The 25,975-nt window shown below is 36.6% G+C and overlaps 1 protein-coding gene across 1 annotated transcript in view; it reads left to right on the plus strand.

Moving 5' to 3' along the window:
• Window positions 1-25,975, plus strand: part of LOC101801689 (dynein axonemal heavy chain 5) — a 148,261-nt gene that overhangs the window by 41,360 nt on the left and 80,926 nt on the right. The window contains 15 exon segments of the mRNA XM_072034862.1: window positions 980-1,091; window positions 1,401-1,529; window positions 2,971-3,170; window positions 3,282-3,435; window positions 5,605-5,871; window positions 6,080-6,208; window positions 6,636-6,851; window positions 8,407-8,553; window positions 10,157-10,329; window positions 12,775-12,953; window positions 16,623-16,810; window positions 18,024-18,218; window positions 21,888-22,022; window positions 23,046-23,235; window positions 24,879-25,096. Of these exon segments, the coding sequence (XP_071890963.1) occupies window positions 980-1,091; window positions 1,401-1,529; window positions 2,971-3,170; window positions 3,282-3,435; window positions 5,605-5,871; window positions 6,080-6,208; window positions 6,636-6,851; window positions 8,407-8,553; window positions 10,157-10,329; window positions 12,775-12,953; window positions 16,623-16,810; window positions 18,024-18,218; window positions 21,888-22,022; window positions 23,046-23,235; window positions 24,879-25,096 (2,632 nt within the window).

Here is a 25,975-nt window from a genome sequence, read left to right on the forward strand (position 1 = left end):
GTTTAAAAACGATCAGTTTTCATTACCAGGTGAAGAGTTCCATTTCCAATCGCGAGCCTAAGGCAGCATTTGTAAGAATGTTTGTTGTTGTGCCTCAGCATAGAAGTAGCTAGAAACTGGGTTGGAAGGGACCTTAAAGAACATCCAGTTCCAACCCTCTGCCATGGGCAGAGACACCTCCCACCTACCCCACAACAGCAAGCAGTGAAGAATTCAGTCATGCTCCTGTGTTGTGTAACAGATCTGTCTGATTTTGAGCTGTGAAAAATGAAAGATTTCTTTGAAGGAATTTTTCATTATGGATTGGTTTTGTGCTCTTTCTCCTTTCTGCCAATGATCTGTAAGAGAAACGCTGCCAGCCTTTAGTCCATACCTTTGGCAGATGTAAATTGACCTAACTTGTCAGAAGTAAATGGAGCTGTGACAATTCATAGTACTTGATATTCTTAATTTTCATTTCTTCTTCATATTGAACTTGTGCATTAAGGAAGACTTTTCTTTAACCATCTTTCATACAAACAAGATATAAAACAGGACTTATTTGATTGAAACTGAAGTATTTTTCTGTTTGCAGGCAGATCAATTTTGTTTTAGGATGTATTTTATTTTGCCTGAAAAAATGTGTTGTTTAATCCTTTTTTTTCCCTTTACAAAATGGGGTGTATTTTCAAATTTTTCATAATGCAGTGATACTGCAAAGGCTTAAGTTCTATGTACAAACATAGGTTTGTACATAAAATTAACCTTTTTAGTGTAAACTGAAATGGAAACCAAACTGTTCAAGTGTGGCTTCTACTGTCTTTAGCAGTGTTCCATGCCTGCAGTTGGAAATAATAGGCTATATTTTATGTTGTGAGCTTGTAACAGGATTTTTTCTTTATGGGTCCACTGGTTGAAAAATGAAAATATATTCTATTATTAAATATTGAATTGTGGTTACAAAAAATCATTTATTTCTTCTTTTATGTTTATTTTATAGAATCCGTAAGTTACCTAAAGCACTGAAGGAATGGCAAGCATTTCAAGACTTAAAAAAGAAAATTGATGACTTTGCAGAAAGCTGTCCTTTGCTTGAAATGATGGCAAACAAAGTATGCTTGGCATAATGATTTGAAGATAAAATTCACTTGAAAAATTGTTTATGACTACAGGAGGCTTTTTATGATTACTTTTACTGATTAAAACAGCTTTCTTTTTTTGAAAAGAAAAAAAAGTAGTTACCATTAGTTACAGAAAAGTAAAATAAAAAACTTCATGGTGTGATTAGGAGAACTATTAATGCTTTCAGTAGAGGGGAAGTCCAGACTCCTCTATTTGTTTAACAGATATATCAGATTAAGATCATCCACATTTTAAAAATATTAGATTAAAAAAAAAAACTTTCCTAATTCCTTTTGTAGGCAATGATGCCACGACACTGGGAAAGAATTGCACAAGTAACTGGACATCACTTTGATGTTGACTCTGAAAACTTCTCTTTGAAAAATATAATGGATGCCTCTTTATTAAAATATAAAGAAGATGTTGAGGTATATATTATTTTCTCTTTGTTTTTAATGATTTTCTTGTGATCTGAATTCTGTACTTTTGGAATCCTGTTTCTAGTCAGCTTTGTAACCTAAACAAATTTGACTTTTGTTGGAGGATTCTTTTGAAGAATAGAGTTTGGTAGCTGATAACAGCAATGATGATTAGTTTATTTCCTTTTATCCTTTTATCAGCTAAAATTTTATCAGTTTAAAAGTTTAAAAAAAAAAAAAGTTTATCAATTTTTTATCCTTTTATCAGTTAAATAAAAAACTGGTGTTACACTAATCCCTCCCTAGAAGGAATTCTGTTGTTTTAAGAGTAGTGTGATTCTGTCATACTTCTGTTTCAGGGTTTGCCTACTTCTATATATATATATTTTTTTAAGTGTTTCATCAGAGGAAAAAAAAAATAGTCATCATAAATCTGATCCTGTTAAATGCTTGAAATCCTTGGAATGTTGTAGAAGTGAGGCATTTTACTAATCGAATACTTAAAAAGTGTTAAAGGACAGTAGGGTTCTTTTATATTTAAAACTGACTCTTCACACAAGCATATAGGAATGAGAAAGCTTGTGTAACATGCACAGACTACAAAGATATTGCCCCCTCCATTTTGGGGACAATTGTCATCTAGCAAGTACTAGCTTTATGCTATTGTTACCTTTTGCAAGCATAAAGAATAACTAAAAATAAAGAAGGAAAGACCCAGCTGTTTCAAACTTCAGTTTCATTGTGAATCTGTTTGCTAAACCTCTGGTCTCTCCACAGTAGTGAGCTGATTTATCTAGTTCCACAAAGGAGGTACACTTCTAAGACAGAAACATGAAAAATCAAATCTCAGCTATACCCAATTTCCAGGCAAGAATTTAAGCCTTTTAAAGGGTTCAGAGTGATAGCTTTACATTCAAAGGAAGATTTTAAGCCTGTGATGGCATCTAGTATACTCCTGAACCTGAACTTGGGGTAGTCCAATCTGAGTAGCTGCTCTTTTTCTTTCTGATGCAATAGCCAATTTTATGATATTCCTGTCCTCATGGTCTTCAAGAGGTAGCAGACAGTCATGTTGCCTCCACCCACTGTTCTTAGACTGCTTCCTGGTTTTGACTGGTAATGCGAATTTTCCCTAACCCCCCTCAGTGGATATATTGGACTTCCAATTTCAATATGCGCAGAGAGGTAAGTTCTGCCTGCAGGTTTACTGAGTTGGTGAACTTTCAAAAGTGTAAGGTGACCAAGTGCCAATAAACTATTTCATTTACAAATAATTCTGTAATAAAATCTAGTGGTATAGCATAATACTTTTGAGATGTTTTGATGTATATTTCCATTAGCTAGAGCTCATACTGAAATCTGGATCTAGCTAATGAATTTTAATTGCTTTTAAGAGTGTGCATTATGCTAGCCTTAAAGGAATACCAATTACTAGTTTAATTTTACATAGGATATATGCATCAGCGCTGTTAAAGAAAAGGATATTGAAGCAAAATTGAAGCATGTCATCAGTGAATGGAGTACTCATACTTTCAGTTTTGGCCAATTCAAAGCACGAGGAGAACTCCTTCTGAAAGGATCAGATATATTAGAGAAAATAGCCTTGGTGGAAGACAGCCTGATGATATTGGGGTCACTCATGAGCAACAGGTATAAAAGTTAAAATATGCACGTATTGTGTAAATCTATTCAAAACCAAAAGTAAACAATTATCATCTAAGGGGTTTGTTTGTTTGTTCCCTTTAATTCTTGTTTATACAGGTATAACGCACCGTTTAAATCCACTATACAACAGTGGGTCCAGAAGTTGGCCAACACTGCAGAAATAATTGAAAACTGGATTGCTGTACAAAACCTCTGGATTTACCTTGAAGCTGTGTTTATTGCTGGAGACATTGCAAAACAACTACCTCAGGTATGCTGAATTATGATAATATGTCAATGGCTGTATGTTATAACAAGAGATTAGCCACATCACAGAGTTTACTTAAAAAGGCATTATATTAATAAAGGTTTGTGGGTTATCCACAGGCACTTCAGAAGAAGTTTTGCCAAACTGAGGTCTGTCTGGTTGAACTGCATAGAACTTAGTGAAACCTAAAGAAACAGGATTGTTTATAATTCAGGCTCAACTGTCCTTGTCAGCTTGCATTATTAGTGAATCATATGATAGCACAGGGTTCAGTACTACTTAATGGTACAAAACTGGTTTATCATGTCTTCCATATATGGAAATATTCCTTTCTCCCTATGTGCATGTTAGTAGTGTCTAAGTTAAATAATGCAATTTTCTGTATGTTCTGTACTTCCTAGGACTCAGTATAACTAAGTCCCACAAAGAGATGCTGGGAGACTTGGGCAGCTACATGTATTGTAATCTGTGTGAACTATTGCATTCTCTTCAAAAGGCAGTTTTGGCCTTCCATGAAGGCAGCTGCAAAAGGTTTAAGAAATGCTCTGACTTCCTGCAAGAGAGAAATACTAGAACAAGTCATCTTCTCTCTTGCCTCTCCTAGTGAGAAGCTTTCCTATCATTTCAACACACCACAGTTTAGTACCCTCCATGAGGGTACCAGTTCTATAGCTTAACAAAACCAAGATGATTTGGAAATTATTAAATACAAATTTATTTCAGGCCACACTTTATATAATTAAAGGCTTACAATTTCCAAAAGTAACATTAATTTTTGTAACTTAAGTAAAGCTTTCTTAACTGTTATGTTAGATAATACGATTATTTTTTTTAGTTCATGAGATGTGTTTATATTTTTAATATTTATCAGAGAATCAATAGGCAGTTTCTGCAGATGAACAAATACCACAGAACAAGTGAAGCATTAGCTAACTGCTGAAACTACTTCTTACAAGGATGATATGTGAACTACTATTCTGGAAAAAAGCAAATGTGATTACTGCCTTTAAAGAAAGAGGAGAAGGAGGAGGAGGAGGAGCTTGGTGGAGAATTAATCATAGATTTGGTGGGCTTAATTGCAATACCTGCATGAATACCACTACAAAAAATCAAGTGGTTTGTAAGCATCTGAAAGTTAACAAGGAGATTAATAACAGTTGGTATGGTTTTATTAGGAGCAAAACATATCAAACAAATCTAGCTTATTTTTAGTGTGGATAGCATGCTTTGTGGATAGAGGGAAAAAAAGTAGTTGCTATATACCTTGATAAGCTTTTGACACTCTCACAGTACTGTCAGGAAATTAGTTTTTGATTGTTGCTCTGAAGCATACAGGCAGAAAAGTGAAATGCATGAACAGAAATAACTGATAGCAAGAATATTTTACTATTTTTTGGCTAAAGAAACCCATAGATAAATATGAGAGAGAATGGAAGAGAGTGATAAGAATGAGGAGCTATCCATGATATACAAGAAAAGATTCACCAAGCTGGGGTTGTTTGGCTTGAAGGAGAGGTAAAACTGAGGGGAAGACCTGTTTTGGATGCTCTCTTGATCCATACTTCTAGCTCTCTGGTTATTTATGACCTTGTTAACATTTCATCTGTTGTAGGTGAAGAGTTTTTAAAGTTGATATATCCAGAGTAGAAGAATATTTACTTTCCAGCTCTCAGTAGTTGAGAATTTGTTTCCCATCACATACCTACAATACTTCACTAGTGCAGCAGTCACAGGCTGTTTATATGTTTTTTGTTAGTAAAGTATTACTGCTAAGTTACTCCTCATAACCTTTGTGGAGCTGTCCGTATTGCATTACACTATGTTGTGTGCTGCTATTAGGAAGACTCATTTGTGAGAAGGTTGCTGTTCGTTTTTTAATGCAAGTGTGTTGGAATCCTTTTGCATGGACAATTTTTTGGTGCTTAGCATGAAGAAAAAGACATTTCCAGAGCTATCATGTTGGACTCTTTCTCTTGCAATTTGAACTCTGATCATATAAACACTGAATATTGTAAGCATGCCTATAAATATTCATATATTAGCAAAAAAAAAAAAAAAAAAGGCTTGAGCTGCAGAGGAAATGTTAAACTGTTACCTTGCCTGATGGAGTTCTTTGATTTTTAGAAATTGGCAAATATGAGGAAGAACTAATGTATTTTTCACATACTCCAGGAAGCCAGAAGATTTCAGAACATTGATAAATCATGGCAGAAAATCATGCAGAGAGCCCATGAAACGTCAAACATCGTACAGTGCTGTGTTGGAGATGAGACTTTGTCACAGCTATTGCCACATTTGCTGGAACAATTGGAAATCTGTCAGAAATCCCTGACTGGGTATTTAGAAAAAAAACGGTTAATATTTCCAAGATTTTTTTTTGTGTCTGATCCTGCTCTTCTGGAAATCCTTGGTCAAGCATCTGATTCCCATACTATTCAGGTATAAGTAATAAAGCAATATTGTTCCTACAGTAAATATTAGTAAGTGAGTACCACATTTAGTTGAGTGAATTTTTTTCATTTGTGGAAAACCTACAGAAGGGTCTAGTACACAATTTAAAGGTAGAGTAAGAATGCCATATCAGGTCGGTTTATGCAACTTTTTTTCTTTTTTTCTTTTTTTCTTTTTTTTTCTGATTCTATTGTAGGCACACTTATTAAGTTTGTTTGACAATGTTAACCGAGTTGGATTTAATGAAAAAAGCTACGACCAGATTTTGTTGTTTGAATCTCAAGAAGGAGAACAGGTCAATATTATTGAACCAGTTATAGCTCAGGTAACAGCAGTATAAATTACACTTTTTCATGACTTGATTTAAAGTAGATTTATGTTGTAGTGACCAACAGTGTTGCATCGTGTTACAATTTGACTAGCCAAATGAAAACCTTCCAATGTGAACAGCATAATCAAGGCCGGAAAGGACAGGAGTCTTGTGTCATTCTGTAACAATTACTTTAGCTGTTTTTTCCATCAGTGCTGATATGAAGTGCTAAATCCATCACTATAATGGCACACAGAAATGCAGTGGATCAGAAGGAGGACAGGAATCTTTTAGGTTAGAGAATAACATAAAAAAGCAAAGAGAATAGCAAACAGGGGAGTGGGAGTTTGAAGGACTGGAAAAAAGAAGTCACACAGGGCTGTTTCTCCTTGTGAATTATTCATAAACTAATTCTTTAAAAGTATTTTCTTGTTTATTTCAGGGCAACGTGGAATTCTGGTTAGGTCAGCTGCTGAATGGGATTAGGAAAACAATCCACACCATCATTAGAGAGGCATCAGTGGCCATTAGCGACTCAGGATTTAAACTGTATGATTTTCAGGCAATGTTTCCTGCACAAATAGGACTTCTGGGAATTCAAATGATTTGGACCAGAGATGCAGAGAATGCTCTGAACAGTACCAAAACAGACAAAAAGGTAGTATTTAATGAATCTCTGGGGATTAATTAAAAATATTGTTTGGATCAGTACATATTGTGAAAAAATAAAGTAATTCATAGGAAAAAGCAAAAAATACAAATTAAGTAACCTGAATATGAAATTAACTAACAGGAAAATAAAATAATTAAAAGTGTTAAGAGGTCACAAATCCCCCAGCATATGCTTTAAAATTGTTTCTAATCCTGTGATTTCTCTCTATTGTTTTGACAGCACATTAATCTTGAGAAGAGCTAATTTGTCAGTTTGGGAATACAGTGAATCTCATCCTATTACTTTCCCAAAATCAGATTTGGAAATAAATAAGAGCTCCCCATATTTGGAGAAATATTTCAACCTTATGGGCTTTGGTCTACTGTAACAGTGTGTTAGAATCTGCAGTTAGTGAGCTCTATTTTTTTTAGGCAAGGGAATGAATAGAAGCTATTTGAAGAGATGCTGGTTTCATCTCAAGCACTCAAAGAAGATATTGTTAACAGCAAGGTGTAACTAATGTAATAAGACTGATTCTCTAAAGTAGGAAGGAGAGGATATGAACTAAAGAGTTGAAAATTACTGTTAATCAGGAATATACTGTGAAATGAGACTAAGAAATAGTAACACCATACTACCATAAATGAAAATGGAGGAGAAAGGTACTTTGTTGTACTTTTAGAGTCAATTAAAACAGACTCTAGTCTGCAGAGAAGACCATTTAGTGCCTCCTTTTCTGCATCATACAAAATTTAAAAAGGGTGCAGACCAGTTTTTAAAACTAACTAGACTCAGATTCTTTTGCATTGCCTAGAAGTTTGTTGGACAAACATCATATATTTTGGAGGGGTAGAGAGATTCTATACTGCTCCGTTACTTTTGGAGTGTTTTTAGCAGTTATTTTCTCAGCAAACAAGGGGAGTTTTAGGGTTTGCATATATTCACAGAAAGCTTGTGTGATTGTTCTCTCACATACTTGTAACAGGAATAAATATGAACTGCCCTTTCTGACACCTCAGTGCTTAATGATTTATTGTGTACCAGGAAAATCACTGACATAGGCTGACACAGTTTACCTAAATCAGTACTGTATAGTCATTTTGTATTTTGTGGAATTTTGAAACAGAGTGTGCTACCACATAAGAAATTATAATTTCAGCAGTGGCATTAGAGTATGAGATAGATCTCTAGGTTTCTGTGCCCTCCCTGAAGAGTAGATACTGGTCAAGCTAATGTTTAATACCCAAACCCAAAGGCTTATGGTTCTGAAAAAGTACATGCAATCATTTGAAGTTGTAATATACAGTAGAGGGAACACTAATCTTGGAATAAAATCTCATGTGACCTGTTCACCTAGATATATAATGATATTGTACTTTGTTGGGCTAGGAATGTGTGCACGGAAGGCAGCCTGCATATCCAAATTTAGGATTCTAAACCTAATAAATACAAAGCAAGTCATAGATTTCATGAGCACAGGTGTTTGCAGATATTTTTTTTTAAACACTGGAAAAACAAATTATTTTTGTATTAATATGACTGTTCTTGCTATGTGGAAAAGGTAATGCACACAACAAATCAGAAGTTTTTGGAGCTTTTGAATGATCTGATCGATATGACAACACACGATCTGACAAGAATGGAGCGCACAAAATATGAAACTTTAATCACTATTCATGTACACCAGAAAGATATCTTTGATGATTTGGTAAGTTTTTGAAAACCTTTAAGGGACTTTCTCTATGGAAGCTTTTGTGCATATAATTTATAAACAAATCTTACAAAGTAGCTCTGCTATTAGTGCTGTGATATAGCATATCTGTTCTATTCAGTTTCATTTCATATAGATGTCATGCAGAGATAAGGGTGAATTATAGATAACTTCATGGATTCAGGCTTACTGCTCTTCAGTTTTTAAAACGGTTGTTGATACTCATGCAAAAATTCATTGTGGGCAAAAAGCTTAAATTTTTAGAATTAAGATGTTCTCACAAATTGAAAATTTAATAAATTATTTAAATAAAATGTAAAAAAAGAAAAAATGGCCCTTTAGTATTGCTATCAATTGTATGTTTTCCAGTCTGGCCTCTGTGTTGATTTAAGGTAACAGTTATTTGAAGATTAAAGCAGTGAGGTTTCACATGTTTGAAATGGAGAGCAACAATACCCAGAACAGATATTTAAACGTTTTGTTTTATTTTTATAATTGGGTTGCATCAAATTTCCATTAGATAAGCTTTTTCAATATATGAAACTACATTTACAAAAATGGGAGTAAAATAACTTTCAAAAAGCTTGCACTATGTAAAGGTTAGTAATACAATACAACGCTGTTTAATTTGTATGTGTACTTTAGGAAGATAAATATTATATGCCTTTGTAAAGAAAGAAAATCATCAAGAAATACTAAAAGTTGGAAAGAAAACTGCCAGGTTCTAAGTTAAGCAAATGGTTTTATCCTGTGCTCATAATTTTTGATTTTCATAATTGGTTTCTTAATTGGACATTTCATTATGAATTAATGTAATGTCATATTGTACGAAATTGAATCACAGAAAATGGGCTAATTTTAAAGGGTCTATACGTAAAATAAAAAATCAAGGAGAAATCCAAGGCAAGGATCCTTAATTGATTCATCTAATATTATCCCATTCTGTTAAAACATCCTATTCCCTGCTAAATGATTTTTTTTTTTTTTTTTTTTTTTTTTTTTGATTAAGAGAAAGTATGGGGAAGTGGTTGGGAAACCATAATCTCTCCTTTCCCTTGAAGTATATCTACAATGCCAATAACCACGTATTTTGTAAGAGAACAATGGTTTTGAGATCATGTGTCAAATATAATGGATCAAGATTTATTAACATACTACAGTTCTAAACATGTGGCATCTTCATACAGAAGAATATATCCCAACTAAAGAAGTACATAGACGTGTAGAATGCATTCCATCTTTGTCTAACATTTAATATTTCCATGAGTAGTGACATCATGCAGTGTAACCAATATTATTGCTTAGCTTTTTATGAAGCTTACCATCCTTTTTCTTCAATATCTTTCTACAACAAAATCCACAATTTCTCTACACAATTCAGAGGAAAATCAAAGTGATCAGAAAGATTAAAAAGGATCAGATTAAGTCATACAATGAGGATTGAAAAGAATACTGGATGTCTTGAATCCTGACTCATTTTATGTTCAGTCTTTGATCTCTTGAATTTATGCATAGCAGATTTTCTTGTGTAGGGAGAACAGAACTGAAGATGAATTTGTTATACTGTTTCTGTATTAATAATATTTCTCTTCTATTGTAGGTCCGTATGAATGTTAAATCTCCATCTGATTTTGAATGGCAAAAACAGTCTCGATTTTATTTTCTCGAAGACTTGGATAAATGTGTTATCCAAATCACTGATGTAGAGTTCACCTACTGCAATGAATACTTAGGGTGTACAGACAGACTTGTTATAACTCCTTTAACTGACAGGTAACTATAAAAAGATGGCAGTATATAGTACTTGAAGCAAAGACTTATTTTCTTTAACTTTCATGAGAGTCAGAATTCATTGGTTTGCAGTATAGTGCTGCAATATTGATGCCGAACAGCAGAGGCCAGTGCTTATATATTCATTTAGAGAAAACAGGCACCCCAGCGAGGGACCCTGACTTTTCTTTGAATGTTTGTTTGAGCTGTGTGTGCTGTGGTAGATATTGAAAGCTTACTTGTGCTCAAGGTGACCATAGCTAAATGTCATACACTACATCCACTAAACAAAGTGGATCCACGTAACAGTATGTTGCTGCTTTCAGTAACCTAATTGTTGCATTTGAATTTGGGGTTATGGCAAATAATTAATTTGAAGTCATCTAAGAGCTAAAAATCAGTAACTTAGGACATTGCCTCAAATAACTAGTAGAAGCATGGTTTAAAGAAAGGCCCATGGAGTGCAAAAAGAAAACAAAACAAAACAACAAAAACATAAGTTTTGAACACAAAATTTATGGAGAACTTTTTATTGCTGAAGAGTTATGCATCACAGTACAAACTCTGTTACATGCATATATTCCTGAAGTACTCAGTAGTGCTTCACCTAGGCAAGAGGCAGTTGTATTCATGATGCCAAAACTTGTTATGTGTGAACAGGAGTGTCAAAATACTGTGCATGTTCAGTTTGTTACGTGAAGAATGGCTGCAGGCTGTTGAATTAATGCTAGAATTATCTTTTCACTCTCTATATTGCAAGATTTTATTTACTTATTAAGTGAAATTTCAGACTTCTGCCAATTTCTGAACTGAAATTACGCCCAATGAGCTATTTAGAGAGCCAAAGCCCTGTGCTTGGACACCTAGTTTTTAATATATAACACACATCTGCCAAATTCTATGTAATGTACCTTATTATTCCTATGCTAGATAGAGATCTGTTTGCAGCAGTAAACATGCATTTGATTAGTGGGTATGGCAGCACTACCATGGAGACAACATTTTTGCCCATTGAGAGAGGCAGTATCAAGAAAATGCAGTTATTCAAAATTTGTTCACAGAATTAAAATGCAGCCTGATTGGCTAGGGATTGGTTCAGGATACAATGTCACATGAGACTGAAAACTAACACAGGGTGGCATTTTGGAAGAAAATGAGTCTTTTGCATGAGCTTAAGCTGTAACAATAGCAAAATAAACCCCACAGGTATCTGTTCTTGGCCAAACCTACAAGATCCAAGCAGAGCTGCAGAGATTGGTGGCTATCTACTGTCATGTACTGGAAGAGTGTTTGAAGCAGGGATATTTTTTAGTGTTGTTAGGAGAAACCTATGTACCTAAGTGGTATTGTGTGAGAACAGAGTTAATTCCCCTTATAGGCTTTTCCTTTTTAATACTTTAATGCTGCCATATGGACTTGTATGAGCCCCTGGCAATTTTCAAATAATAATATTTGTGCTTCCTGTTAATCATCTTGGAGTCGAGTGCTGTTTGGCTAATGACCTTGTGGTCAGAAAGATTCCTGAAGCACATAAGAAATACACTACATTAAGATGGTGGGACTGAAATCGAATGCTCCTGAGCATCATGTCAGACACAGACCATGTCACGGCAGTTAAAATAAAAAGAAATGCAAGTGCTGTTTTCTTTCTTAGGACTTTTGCCATGTATGGATTTTGTCCTTAACTCTGTTTCAGCAGCAGAACTGTTAGGGACTGTATTTTTTTCAGTGTTAACTGTTACTGATTATGGTGTAATAAGGCAATAAAGCATTATTACTGCCAGTGTTACGATGAGCACTGTATTACTTTATAGGAAGTTATTGCCATTTGTTTCTTTTTCAGTGCCCATTTTCTCTCCCCAGACATATCATAAAGTTATTGAGTATCACAGGGTTAAAATTGTTGGACATGGGCTTGCTGGGATTTTGGAGCATTATAGGTTAGAACAGTAGCCTTCTTTCTCCCTTCAGTAGTCTCCATGCTATCTGGGGAGGCTGTGAATTAACCTTGGGGATGTCAACCCAGTACTTACCGCAAGGAAGAACAAGTATTTCTGCCCCCTCCCCCAGCTCTATATAATGCAAATGCTGTGGTTACATTAAGGGACCTTAAAGTAATTAATAGCAGAAAAGGATTGATCACGGAATCCCAGAATGGTTTGGGCTGGAAGGGACCTTAAAGCCCACCCAGTTCCAGCCCCCTGCCATGGGCAGGGACACCTCCCACCAGACCAGGCTGCCCAAAGCCCCATCCAGCCTGGCCTTGAGCACCTCCAGGGATGGGGCATCCACAGCTTCTCTGGGCAGCCTGTGCCAGGGCCTCACCACCATCTGAATGAAGAATTTCTTCCTAACATCTCATCTAAATCTCCCCTCTTTTAGTTTTAAACCACTCCGCTCATCTTATCACTGTCTGTCCTAGTAAAAAGCCGCTTGTTCTGTCTCCAGGTGTTACATCACTCTGGCACAGGCCCTGGGCATGAGCATGGGTGGTGCGCCTGCAGGGCCTGCAGGGACAGGGAAAACAGAGACAACTAAAGACATGGGAAAATGTTTGGGAAAGTATGTTGTTGTTTTCAATTGTTCAGACCAAATGGACTACAGAGGATTGGGCCGTATCTATAAAGGTAAGAAATAATCTGGTTTGTTCATTTTACAGTCATCAGTTTTTGTCTCTTCATTAGTGATGGAGGGATATTTTCTTCCCTGTTTTCTCACATTTCCAGATGCATGTTTATCAGTTTTGCCTGATGTTTGATTTTTTTTGGTGTTGTTTGTTTTGTTTTTCCCATGCTTTCCATTTTTTGTTTGTTTGGCTATGTTATAAACATAACCAAACATATAAGCATGTTTGTTTGGTTATGTTATAAACAGAGCTCTACAGTCAGTTTTGCAAGCAGTGGTCAGATGATCCAATGTCTGTGAACTGCATGATGTCTGTTTTCTTGTATATAGCTACAATGGCTTATATGGACTTGCAGACCCAAGAATGTAACCATTTTCTGTAAGTGGTGGGCTCTTAAACTGAACACAAGCTATCATAAAAATAATTTTCACTGTTGTAATACTTCCTGAACATTGAAAATATAACCTGGAGATCATTTCTATTTTTAATTAAGAAATGAGCAGAGCTGGCCAAGATTTTAATAAAGTAGCTTTTGTATTTGATTTTATGTTTAAAAGCTTAAGAGTATCCAGTTAAGCTTTTCTAATGAAGGTAGAAAGCCTGAAAGCTATGCCATATTTGGATTAAGATGATCTTATATTTAATTTTTCATCTTTCTATCCAGTCTCCTGTATGGTCTTACTGTGTATGTGTATGGCTGAGTTTGATCAAGAATACCTGTAGTACATATTTAGAAGAGCTGGGTTAAAAACAGGACTAGGACTAGTTTCGCTGGACTTCACTGTTCCTCTTCCTAATCCTTTTGTTCTTTTACAGACATTTTTGGGCCTCATTAACTTGTTAATTTTCTTTAATGGGTGTATTAAAAAAGGAAAATGGGAACAAGTAGAACAGAGGAAGAAGGAAAACAAAATACAAACACCAATTTGCCAAATATTTCTGATCATGGCTCTGAATTTTTTGTCTGTCTAGTTATGCATTCTGCAGAATGCCCTGCTTCTCAGTAACTGAAAATTCAAGACATTAGCACCATTTATAAGAATGTGAACATAAATAAAAAATATTTCCATTCTTGCTTTGTTTGCCTCAGCCAGCCTCTGAACCATGATCCATGACAGAAGAGATGCATGGAGCTTTGAAAAGGTGCTGGTATCTCTCTCTCTCTCTCATAAACAGTCAAGAAGACACGCCTACAGAAAGAGAGGATAAAGTGCTCCCTGCTACAGCAACCGTATCATTTCCATATCAGTAATCTGTGGTAGCACAGCTGCTATTGGGAAGCTGCAGTTGGTAGAGCTCATGACTGTCCTTAGCCATTGTAAGACTCTATTCCCTGGTCCTGAGCTGGTCCCATAAAGAGTCCACTCTTAATAGACATTTTGCAATGTCACAGGAATGAAATGTTTCATCACTGTCTTCACTTTAAGCATTAGTTAGCCTTTTAGTTAATTTTAAGGTTTAGTTTTGATCTTTTTAGGTGAATACAGGCATTCACTGCCTTGGGTAAGGCTGAAGCTGGCTCCTGTGGTACTCTGATGAGCAGTGGGAGCAGAAAACAGTTTTCATAGTATCTCATTAAGTCACATTGGGATGTGGGTGAAAGTTTCCTAGAAGCTTATGACTTCTTGTGCTGAACATATTATTGTAGTCCTTACCAGAGGTAAATACTATGTATCTGACTAAGGCCAGATCATTGCATATCAAAAGAGAAAATAGTCCCCTAGAGGTCAGGAGCTATGTAAAGCTGCTCACTTATATAATAACAAACAGATGCAGGAACATTTCTCAGCTAGAGACTGAACTAGCTGTGTGTAGGAATACTTCTCAGTCAAGGTCACAATTTTCAGCTTTTATTCGGGTGTCTGTGAGTGAGAAAAAGGTGGGATTACATATAGCTTTTCCCTTTCCCTTTCTCCCTTTTCCTTTTTCCCTTTCCCTTTTTCCCTTTCCCTTTCGTTTATGCACAATATGACAGTGCACAACAAAATTAAATTGGCTCTAAGCTGTTACGCAGCTGACAGTTTGCTTGACATACCTTTGCCTGTGTGTGTGTGGTGGTATGTTTATGTGTATATGTTCTCTTCCTTTCTTTTTGTCTGTCTGTCTTTCTGTCTTCACTGCCAGGGGGAAATAATTTTGCAAGAACTGAATTAATTCAAAACTGGGGGATATTGGCCTTGCCTGAGAGTCAGGTTTCCCAATGCCATGCAGCAGGTGGCATTACAGAACAAGTGATATTCTCCCTTCCCCAAGGAAAAATTGCTTGTCTAGAACTGAAATCATCCTTTAGAGAAAGCAATTTCAAAAAATACATTTGATATACAGGTAATAAGTGTAGGAGATATTATGATAAGGGACAGAGTCTCTTTGTTAAAGAATGTTCAGCTTTAGGGCTTTTCCTTGCTATATCCCTAAGAGTAGATATTGCTGTTTATTAAATCAAGTAGCAAAAACACTTTTTTTTTTATTTTTATTTTTTTATTTTTTCCTCAGTCTGGGTCCTAATAGCCATGTAGTATATGAAACAAATGGAACCAAATGAATTTGAAAAACATTTGCAAATTTTTTTTTTTTCGCAAAGGAGCAGCAAGACTAGGGTAGCTCCATGACAAAAATTCTGTATTGGGGTTTACTTTCATCAGAGATGAAATTGAACAGTAGGCCCAGTAAGACAGATGAAAGTTTTGTGCAATGTTACATTCAATTTGTTTTATAGTACCTGTACGTACTGTATGTTAGAGCTGTCTTCAAATGTCTTAAACCCAACTAAGCTCCACTAGGCCATTGGGATGAATTAAGCACCTCTGAATATTTGTTTGTAGCACTAGTTAAGGTGCTCATCCAGGACCTTGCTTGACCCAGGCAATAGAAACACTAGTCAGCTATGGGCTTTGAGAAAGAAGATTGCAATTCTTGCATAGACATGCTAGCTTTTGTCTCTTGTGGAGTGGATGTGCAAGTGCAGGGGATGACACAGCTTTCCTGTTACCTCTTAGGAAAGCTACTACTGTTGACTCTCCTATTTCAATCCTTCAAACATGACACAGAAGAAGGAGTGTTTGACCCTCCGGAACACATTAGTTTCATGATGTTTATGGATACTAATATCTGTCTAGAACTCCATGGCCTGTTACAAATGATAGTTGTGTGACTTCAGATTCCTCTGTCTTGAACAGCAGAATGCTATTCTCCAACAATTTTTAACCTAATAATTAACTGTTATAAAAAGGTATAATGGTGTTTACACAAACATAGTGATTTCTGAATTTGATCCTGTGCTTTGCATTAGATGGGTGTCTCCTGAGCTTATCTTTGACAATTTCACTCCCTGCATAGATGGGTTTCTATGCTAAATACATGTTTTTGATGATAAGTACTATATACGATATTACTGACTGATTTCCTCCTTATGGTTACTGCAGAAGTCTAGGATTCTTTGAGAAGAATTTGATATATCTTTCTTACAAGGGATAATTCTTTTTCTTAGTGTTGTTAATGCACATTGTAATTTGAGTTTTTACTCCTCATTTTATTCCGTGTTTATACTCTTTTCCTCCTGTTATGTTATATAGAATCTGATATATATATATATATATATATATATATACATTCTTCTTGTTTGATCTGACACACTGTGTTTAACCAAATATTTTCCTTATTGCCTTTTTAGGTTTGGCCCAGTCAGGTGCATGGGGTTGCTTTGATGAATTTAACCGCATTGAACTTCCAGTTTTATCAGTAGCTGCCCAGCAGATATATATTGTACTTCAGTGTAAGAAAAATAAGAAACCTCAGTTCATTTTCACTGATGGTGATGTTGTTGACATGGACAGAGAATTTGGCATATTTCTGACTATGGTATGTATGTGTATAAATAGCACCAGTATGGACAATCTTTCCCATTTCATTGCCCATAGAAGTATTCTTGTTCAAATCATTGGAACTGTCTGTTAGAGAATAGTGAATAGGATTTGAACAATAATTTGGTCTAATGATAATGATGATATTTTCTCTTGCCAATATTTTTAACTTGAATTTAGGACTTGGTATATGCAGTCAACATTAACTACATATTTTACTTTTTTGTTCAGTATTTGATAGATTGAGATTAAATCCAACCATCTCATATTTTTAATCAAAGTTTTTCAAAATGAAACAGTAGTAGTTGACTATTGGAAGGACTACCGTAGGTGTTCTGGTCAGTATTTTACCACCTGTGAAGAATTTTTGACCTTAATCCTTCTGTATGACAGGATGAAGGAAGTCCCTCCCCTTCACTCTGGTTCACTGACCTCCCAGAGATTTATCTTTGGTGTCTGTGGACTGTTTCTGTCAGTGAAGGAGGCAAAGAAGCAGGAAAGTGTAAGCATACTCTAAAAGCATCTTTGTATCTCCCCCTCCTTAGCTGTAGGCTACATATGCAAAACTGAAATATTTGTCTTTATTGTAAGGTTTCCCATCTTTGAGGAGCTGTTAATGTTGTCACTCTAAGTTTTAAAAGAAAAAAAAAAAAAAGACAGTTTGACAAATTAACTAGTAGTGTACCAATGCCAGTAAAAATGCAGTGTAAAAGCAGCTGGAAGAATTTAAGAAGCTATCAGTGCATAGCCAGAGACTACTGTTGTCACAACCAACCCATGTGGTAGTCATATGAGTGACTTAGACATCTTCAGTGAAAGGTCAGATTGATTAATTTAAATTAAATGCAGTAGTGGCTTGTACTGCCTGACTAACTTTGGACTCAAATGGTCTGGATAATGCTCACAAGGGGCATTAACCTTCAGCACTGGAACACTATCAAGACCCTGAGGAAGTAACTTTTTTAAACAGCTCCAGCAAAGTCTGTAAGTGGTTGTCTGTTTATGTCTGGTGTCTTGGGCATCTCAAAATACCCACGTGATACTTCATGAACTGCAGTACTTGGACAACTTAGTAGTGATGAGTAATTGTGACGCTCTTTAGTTATCCAGTGGATGTGCTCCTGTGCTTGCCAAATAATTACCAGAAAAGATAAGCCTTCCTATCCTGCTATCGTTAAGTAATATTTTATTTTACATTTTGCATTTTTCAGAACCCGGGCTATGCAGGACGACAGGAACTTCCAGAAAATCTGAAGATTCAGTTTCGCACAGTTGCTATGATGGTGCCTGACCGTGGCATTATTATGCGAGTCAAGCTGGCAAGTGCTGGTTTCCGAGACAACCAAATCCTTAGTCAAAAATTTTACACACTCTACAAACTCTGTGAAGAGCAGTTATCTAAACAGGTAAAATAAATATTTGTTCAGCCATATGCTGTCACTAGAAGGGAATGTAGAGAATCTACTTTCATAAGATATATAATTGTTTTGACACTTGGGAACCTAGTCATTTTTAGGGTTGTCAGTTTCAAGTTCCAGCAATAGAATTTGAAATTATACTGTTATTTTTACATTTCAAACTAGTTCGTACAGTAAAGGAGGTTTAAAATCAATTCTCAATATTAAAATACAGTACAGATAATGGTGAAGATATGAGGAACAGTGCGCAGAACTCTACAGAACTTTGTAGAGGACAGGTTTTTCAGTCTCCTTACCTTAGGAAGACTTGATATATTGGAGAGTCAGTGTAAAAATTGTAAATAACTGAAGAGTGCCTAGAAGGCACTGTCTTACTGAATGCCATCAGACCTATTAGAATTAAATTTCACCAGGGATATCAAGGGCAACAAGAAAGGCTCTATAGGTACATCAGTTATCAAAGGAGGACTAGGGAAACTGTGGGCCCTCTAGCCATGTAACCAGAAGGCAAAGGCATGGACTGGAAGAATGGTGAACCACCCACTGCAGGAAACAATCAGGTTCGAGATCATCTAAGGAACCTAAGTCCATCTAAGGCACAAGTCCACGGGACCTGAGGGAACTGGCAGATGTAGTTGCTAAGCCATGTCCATCATATTTGAGAAGCTGTGACAATCCAGTGAAGATCCCACTGACTGGAAGAGGGGAAACATAATCCTCGTTTATAAGAAGGGAAAAAAGGAAGACCCAGGGAACTACAGGGCAGTCAGTCTCACTTCTGTGCCTGGTAAGACCATGGAGCAGATCCTCCTGGAGATTATGCTAAGGCACAGGCATTATTTTCCATTGAAATTTCCTCTGTTACTGATTTTGACCATTGTCTCTTATTCTCTGCTGGACTCATTCCATTGTCAATGATAGCTGACTAACATGGAGAAAAAAACAAAAAGATCACTAAGACCTATCGTTTTTCAAATGATTTCAGATTTCATCATAAACATGTAATCTGCCTTCCAAACTTCACAGGAATTTATTAAACCTTTTTTTCTTAATGTTGCTGTATGCAAATAAGATTCTTGGCAGTATCTAGCTGAATATTCACATCTAAGTTTGTAAACTGGTAACAACTTGGCACCTGCTGGAATCATAGAAAATGAGGCTGGACAGAGCCATCCATATACCTGCCTGGAGGAAAAATCAATTCTTAGCTAAATAATTTACTGTAAATGTTTATGACTCTCCTTAACATTTTGCATTGACAGATGCCTGAGCTTTCCCAGGCAGCCTGTTCCAAAGTTTGATTTTCTTTATGGTCATAATGTTTTCCCTAAAGTTGACTTGAAGAATTTCCCATGCTGTAACTAAATAAATTGCTTCTTTTCTTTTCTATTCCTTCTGCCTTCCTCTTTGCAGGATTTTTTTTGCATGTCAAAGACTTATTGTTACTTATCCTCCATATTTACCCTTTCTACTTCTAAAACCAACTTTGTTTTACTTCTTCCTGTTATAGTATGTTTTCTAGTTAGCTGATATCTTTGTTTTCTAGATTCTCTTCAGTAGGGTTCATCTTCCAGTGTGGAATCCAAGCTTTGGCACAGTATTAAAGTGCCAACCACAATATAAAGGCCTTTTCAACTGTCCTAAAAAAGTCACTTGCATTTTTATTGTCTTCTATAGTGGTAGATTTATGTCATTGGTGAGCTTGGTGTTTTAGTCCAGTGACAGATACTTTTGTCAAAAGCTTTCTGCACCTGACTCATTTTTCATCTCAATAAGGAAGAGTTGCTCCTCTTTTATATGTTTGCAGTTGGGTATTTTTCATCTGTGTAGTAATCTTCTCTTTATTTAAATTCATCCTAATGCATTAGGTTTACATGGCAAGCTTTTAGTGGCAGAGGAGCTGCAGGGGTGGCCTCTGTGAGTGGAGTCCAGCAGCTGCCCCATGTCAGATCAGAGCCAGCTCCAGCTGGCTCCAAAAGGGACCTGCTGCTGGCCACAGATGAGCCAGGGAATGAGGCTGTTTGGGCCTCTGGGAGAGCAGATTGAAGGAAGGGAAAAAACTGCTGTGCAACAGCAGCTGGGAGAGAGGAGTGAGAAGCAGCCCTGCAGCCCCCCAGGTGAGTGCAGCAGGAGGGCAGGAGGTGCTGCTGGCAGGCAGCAGCAGTTCCCCTGCAGGCTGTGCAGGGAGAGGCCCCCGGTGGAGCAGGCTGTCCCCCTGCAGCCCATGGGTCCCCCATGGAGCAGATCTCCACGCTGCAGCCCCCCCGTGGGTGGAGGAGCCCCCGGTGGAGCAGGTGGATGTGGCCTGGAGGAGGCTGCGGCCCATGGAGAGCCCCCGCAGGAGCAGGCCCCGGGCCACAGCTGCAGCCCGTGGAGAGGAGCCCCCGCAGGAGCAGGGGGTCTGGGGGGAGCTGCCGCCCAACCATGGACCCCGTGGGACGGAGCCGTGTGGGAGCAGTGCTTGAGGAGCTGCTGCCTGTGGGCAGCCCGTGTGGGATCAGCTGGGGAAGGACGGCATCCCGTGGGAGGGACCCCACGGGGAGCAGGGGCAGGGAGGGACCGAGAAGGAGCAGCAGAGACGAAGTGTCAGGGACTGGCCACAGCCCCCATTCCCTGTTCCCTTGAGCTGTTTGGGGGGAGGACGTAGAGAAGGGTGGATGAGGGGGAAGGTACTTTTAGTTTGCTTTCAGTTCTCATTGCTCTAGTCTGTTAGTGATAGGCAATAAACTAATCTCCCTGTGCTGAGTTTTTATTTATTTATTTATTTATTTTGCACATGACAGTAGTACATGAGTGATCTCATGTCCTTATCTCAACCCCTAAGCCTTCTTCATTATATTTTATCGCCCTTTCCCTTTGAGGAGGCAGAATGAGAGAGCAGCTGAGGTGGAGTTTGGCTGCCCAGCCCAGATAATTTATTGAATTTCTCTTGGTCATGTTGAACTGTAGTCATGGTCTAGTTTACCAACTCAGTATCACCTGGAAACCTAATCAATAAGCTACTTAGTGCTGAAAACTGTGAGCAGTGCTCAATGTATTGTTCCAGTCTATCAGTGATAGGAGTTGTGAATCTACCATTACGAATGATTGCATGTAGATCAGAAGATACTTTATTTGAGAAGAAGATACCTTAATTGTTATGAAACCATCCACAGAAAAGAATGCTATTATGTACAGGATAAGATGGGCTTACGTATAAAATATTGTACTTGTATAATTGCAGTATGTTCTTTTTACATCAGCAAGAGATGTTAGTTATCAATCCTTGTACCATATATGAAGATAGTAACAGTGATCAGGTAACAGAGGGTAATCTGAAGGTGTGTGCTTTGTTGTTTGTGCATCTGGCATATTATGAATTTATGAAAACAATAGAAGCAGCAGCTTTGTTACAGATGACTTGTAAAAGTGACAGTCTACCACCAAAAGGATGACATGGCAGTCATGGAGTTGCAACACTAGGAAATATTTTCAGGATATGATAGCAACAGAACTGGAGCTCCAGTTGAAATGATAAAGAGCTGTGAAATTCCTTACATGTATACTTAAAAGTTCAATAGCCTAGTCATTTCTTTAGTTATCATAGTCATCAGCCCTTTCTTGATTTTAAAGCCTTAAATTGTTGTGGTACCAATTGTGCTTATTTATTATTTTGAGGTTCACTATGACTTTGGACTAAGAAATATCCTGTCAGTTTTAAGAACACTCGGAGCAGTGAAAAGATCTAATCCCAAAGAACCAGAGAAAACCGTTGTGATGAGAGTTCTGCGGGACATGAACCTCTCCAAATTGGTATTGTAACAGTGGTAACTTTCCCAAAAGAGTACTTTATTTGCATTTGTAAAGCGTATTTATTATGCACTTTGAAAAGCTCTTTTTCTTCAGCAGTTGGATACATCCCTTTGCATTTTTTTTACTGCAGTTTTAAATTTTTATCAGAATATGGTTATGGTGAAAGCTCTATTTATTTCTGAAAGAAATTAAAATATCTCAGTAGCATTAAGTGAGAAAAAAAAAAAAAAAGTGAGAAACACCATTAGATCTTAGAGGACATAACCTGGTCCTCTAGTTACGTTTTATTTTTTCTTCTTTCTGCCCCATCTAAGGAGAGAAAGGAAGAATACATTGTGTTAGCTTTTAATAGTGTCGTTGAATATCCTTCTTAATCCAGAATTTCATTTTATACATTTCTTTGGAGTCTGTTGCCTTTTAGAACATCATAAGAATTGCAATGAGTGAGGTAACTGGTAGCAGCTAACACCTACTTGTATAGAGTAATCTTTTTTGCTATTACTATTTAAAGTATTTGTCTGTCTTTCTATTGCTGTAATTGAAAGGTTATAGCATATCTAGAATCCATGTATTTACACTAGCAGCCAGTTTTGTGATGGAACCAATTACGCTGCTTCTGATGTTAATCTATTCAGCACATTGGTACATGCATTCAAACCTATAGGCATGCTTCAGTGATTTACAGAAGGAAAAAGATCATAAAAAAATCCAAGGGAGAGTACAATTTGAATAAATCTTGCTGACTTGTGTAACAAATGGAAAAATGTGTGAGTTTATATTGATAAAAACTCTATTATAAAGTTAACATTTTTATAAGCTTTAAGTATTTAATTTAGAAATTGCTACTTGTGATTGCAAAGTATGAAATTCACTTAATAAAACTGACTCATAATATTTGCTTTGGAAAAGATACAGTTTTATACTGCCATCCTTTAAATGGCATATTCTTAAAGATTGTTTACAGCTGTAATAATAATTTCAATGAATAAATAATGTATTTCCTCTCTACTTTATCCCGGACAGGTGGATGAAGATGAACCTTTATTTATGAGTCTCATTAATGACCTATTCCCTGGAATTACTCTGGATAAAGCTGGGTATCCTGAACTACAGTCAGCCATTCAGAAACAGACAGAGAAAGCAGGGCTTATTCATCATCCACCGTGGATTCTTAAACTCATTCAGCTGTATGAAACTCAACGAGTCCGACATGGTTAGCATGCAAGATGAGGTTTTGAGACTGCATAAAAGCAATAAAGTTTTTTTTTTTTTTTATATTATCCGCTACAGAGTGCAGATTATTTTCACAAAAAAATGTCTTTTGAAATTGAACAGATGTCATTTTTAAAGCTTATGTGGATATCTTGATGGGAAACTGTTAGACTCTTTTTCTCTGTGCAACGCACACATAGTGAAATTTTAGCTTTGTTGTATTACATTTTTATGGGTAATATGAGTGTGGCCTTCAGAATGACTGAAATTTCTATAGAGTAAGTTAAAATGTAGAGTATATGTCCCAATTCAGAGACAGCCGAATTTGTTCGGTATTCTGAAAACTACTGTTGCCCTCAGAGTTCAATCATGAAGCTTATGGCTAATGTTATTCTGAAATTGTGATGCTGAGAAAATTACAAAAATAATTTCCCAAATCTTTAATTTAATAGATCATATCAAGCATGCACTATAGTTCAAAGTGTTGTTTGTGTTCAGATCTGGCCATTTCAACCAAGGAGAAATGCTCCAACCTTCTTGAGCAGGGGGGTTGGACAAGATGGCCTCCACAGATCCCTTCTAATCTCAAGCATTATATGCCTCCATTAGAATACATTTTTGTTGTCCATAAAAGGCTGATGAGTAAGGTTTATTCTGTCCTAGTAAGGATACCAAAAACTGTAGTACAAGCACGTTTACAATTCATAGTTGAATTAAAAAAAAAAAAAAGCCCTGTCTTTGAAATGCTCTCCTCCTCTTCCCAAGACTCTAACAACCTAGGATTTTTTAGTCTGTGAAGGAGAAAATATAAAGGAAATTTAACTAAATTAACATTCAGCTCACTTTAGAGAAAACACTAGGCAGTCTGCATTGTATCAGATTAGGTTTATAAATTGGGTTTTGAGCATTTCTTCCATCATTCTGCTGAACTCATTTCCAAACCCAAATAAGGATTGTGTTGTCCAGTTGCCACTAGGGTTAGCAGGAGTTATCTAACTCCCAACCGTGACTTTGAAAGTTCCATCTACTTTTGTACAGACACTGGGCCTCTTGAATAGTTTATTTAGAAAATACAACTAAAGAGTGTCAACTGTAGGCTCAATTTGTTGTTAAAGATCTGACTTATTTTCCTCAGGCAATATGTGTAAACACTGATGAAATTAGAAGTGTAGTTACTGCTGACTTTTTTATGTAAAAAATTGTATTAAAATGTCAGCACAGATGGATGCAGGTGCGTATTTTTGTTTTATTTGCTTCAGAAAGATATGCTTAGTTTTGTGTATCATAGGGAACTCTTTCTCATTAAACACATTTAGAAATTACTGTTTTTGTTTACCACCAGTCGTGTCAATGTCACTGTATGTGAACATCAAAAGTCAGTTGTGTTTTCCAATTAGAAAAAGAAACAGAACTGCCTGAGGGAGGATACAGACCCATATAGGCTTGCCTGCCATAATAGGGCAGGCATTTTTAGAGGCATTTTAATAATATTTAAATTCAATTTCAGCCAACACAGAGTAAGTGGAGTGAGAAACATCTTTTTTGTATTGGCTTTTGATTTAAAAAAAGGGGGATCACTGATGCAAAGGGTCATTAAAGGGTAGCATGAGATTTCATTTTAAACCATGTTTTTATTGTTTTAAGGTATGATGACTCTAGGTCCAACTGGTGCAGGAAAGACAAAATGCATTAATATTTTGATGAAAGCAATGACAGATTGTGGTGCACCTCATAAAGAGATGAGAATGAACCCAAAGGCAATCACAGCTTCCCAGATGTTTGGTACCCTTGATGTTGCTACAAATGACTGGACAGATGGCATTTTCTCTACATTATGGAGAAAAACTTTAAAAGCAAAGAAGGTAATGGATACTCTATCATGATAGTTAATAAGGGCATTTAATACTCTTTCTATAAGGTCTCATTATCTGTCGTTTATGTGAAAGAGTATAGTTATAAAATCAATTGGGAAAATGCAGTGTTAGTTTTGCACTCGGTCTGAATAGCTGTCTGTACCCAAAAGCCAAAATGATGTGTATATGCCTGAGAGCACAAGGCTTCCCAAACACTAGGGGTTCCAGAAATAAATTGGAAAAGACTTTTGCTTCCTTCTGTAAGCAGGTAGCCCTACTGTTCAAATGCAAAAACAAGGCCTCTTTATGTTTTGACAAGAGGACAGAAAAGGTAATCTTCTGTCTGGTTTTATGTCATTGCCACTCTATTTCACTAATATGAGGATGGAAGAGGCTCTGGTAAGAAATCAATATAGATATTTCCCAATTTGCTTATCAAACCTTCAGGTGATTTTTCACTGAGTAATAGCTGCACTCAAATCTTCTGAAGTTTCATGTTCATTCAGTTCTCATTTAGAAAATAGGAAACCTTTTGTGAGGTACTTCAGTAACATCCCACAAGGACTGTGTACTTGCTTTAAAGTCTGTGACTTTCTTTAAAAGGAAGTGTTTCATCCACTTTGATGGGTGATGGGTTGCCTGATATAGTTTTTGTAGAAGAAAGGGAGAGCTTTATGCTTAGAACAGTCCAAACTATCTTTTGTCACTATTCCTTAATATTCTTTTTCGGTGTGGCACAAGATTAAAAAAAAAGAAAGGCTAAAATCACTGAGGAAATTACAAAGAACTGCAGCTCCTGCCATGCCAATCAGCACCAAATTATGATTCAGTATTTACATCCAAGATTCTGAGACTTAATCGGACATTAAATTGTTTGTTTGTTTGTTT

Source organism: Anas platyrhynchos, chromosome 2, assembly GCF_047663525.1.
Source record: "Anas platyrhynchos isolate ZD024472 breed Pekin duck chromosome 2, IASCAAS_PekinDuck_T2T, whole genome shotgun sequence".
In the NCBI taxonomy this organism is placed as follows: Eukaryota; Metazoa; Chordata; class Aves; order Anseriformes; family Anatidae; genus Anas; species Anas platyrhynchos.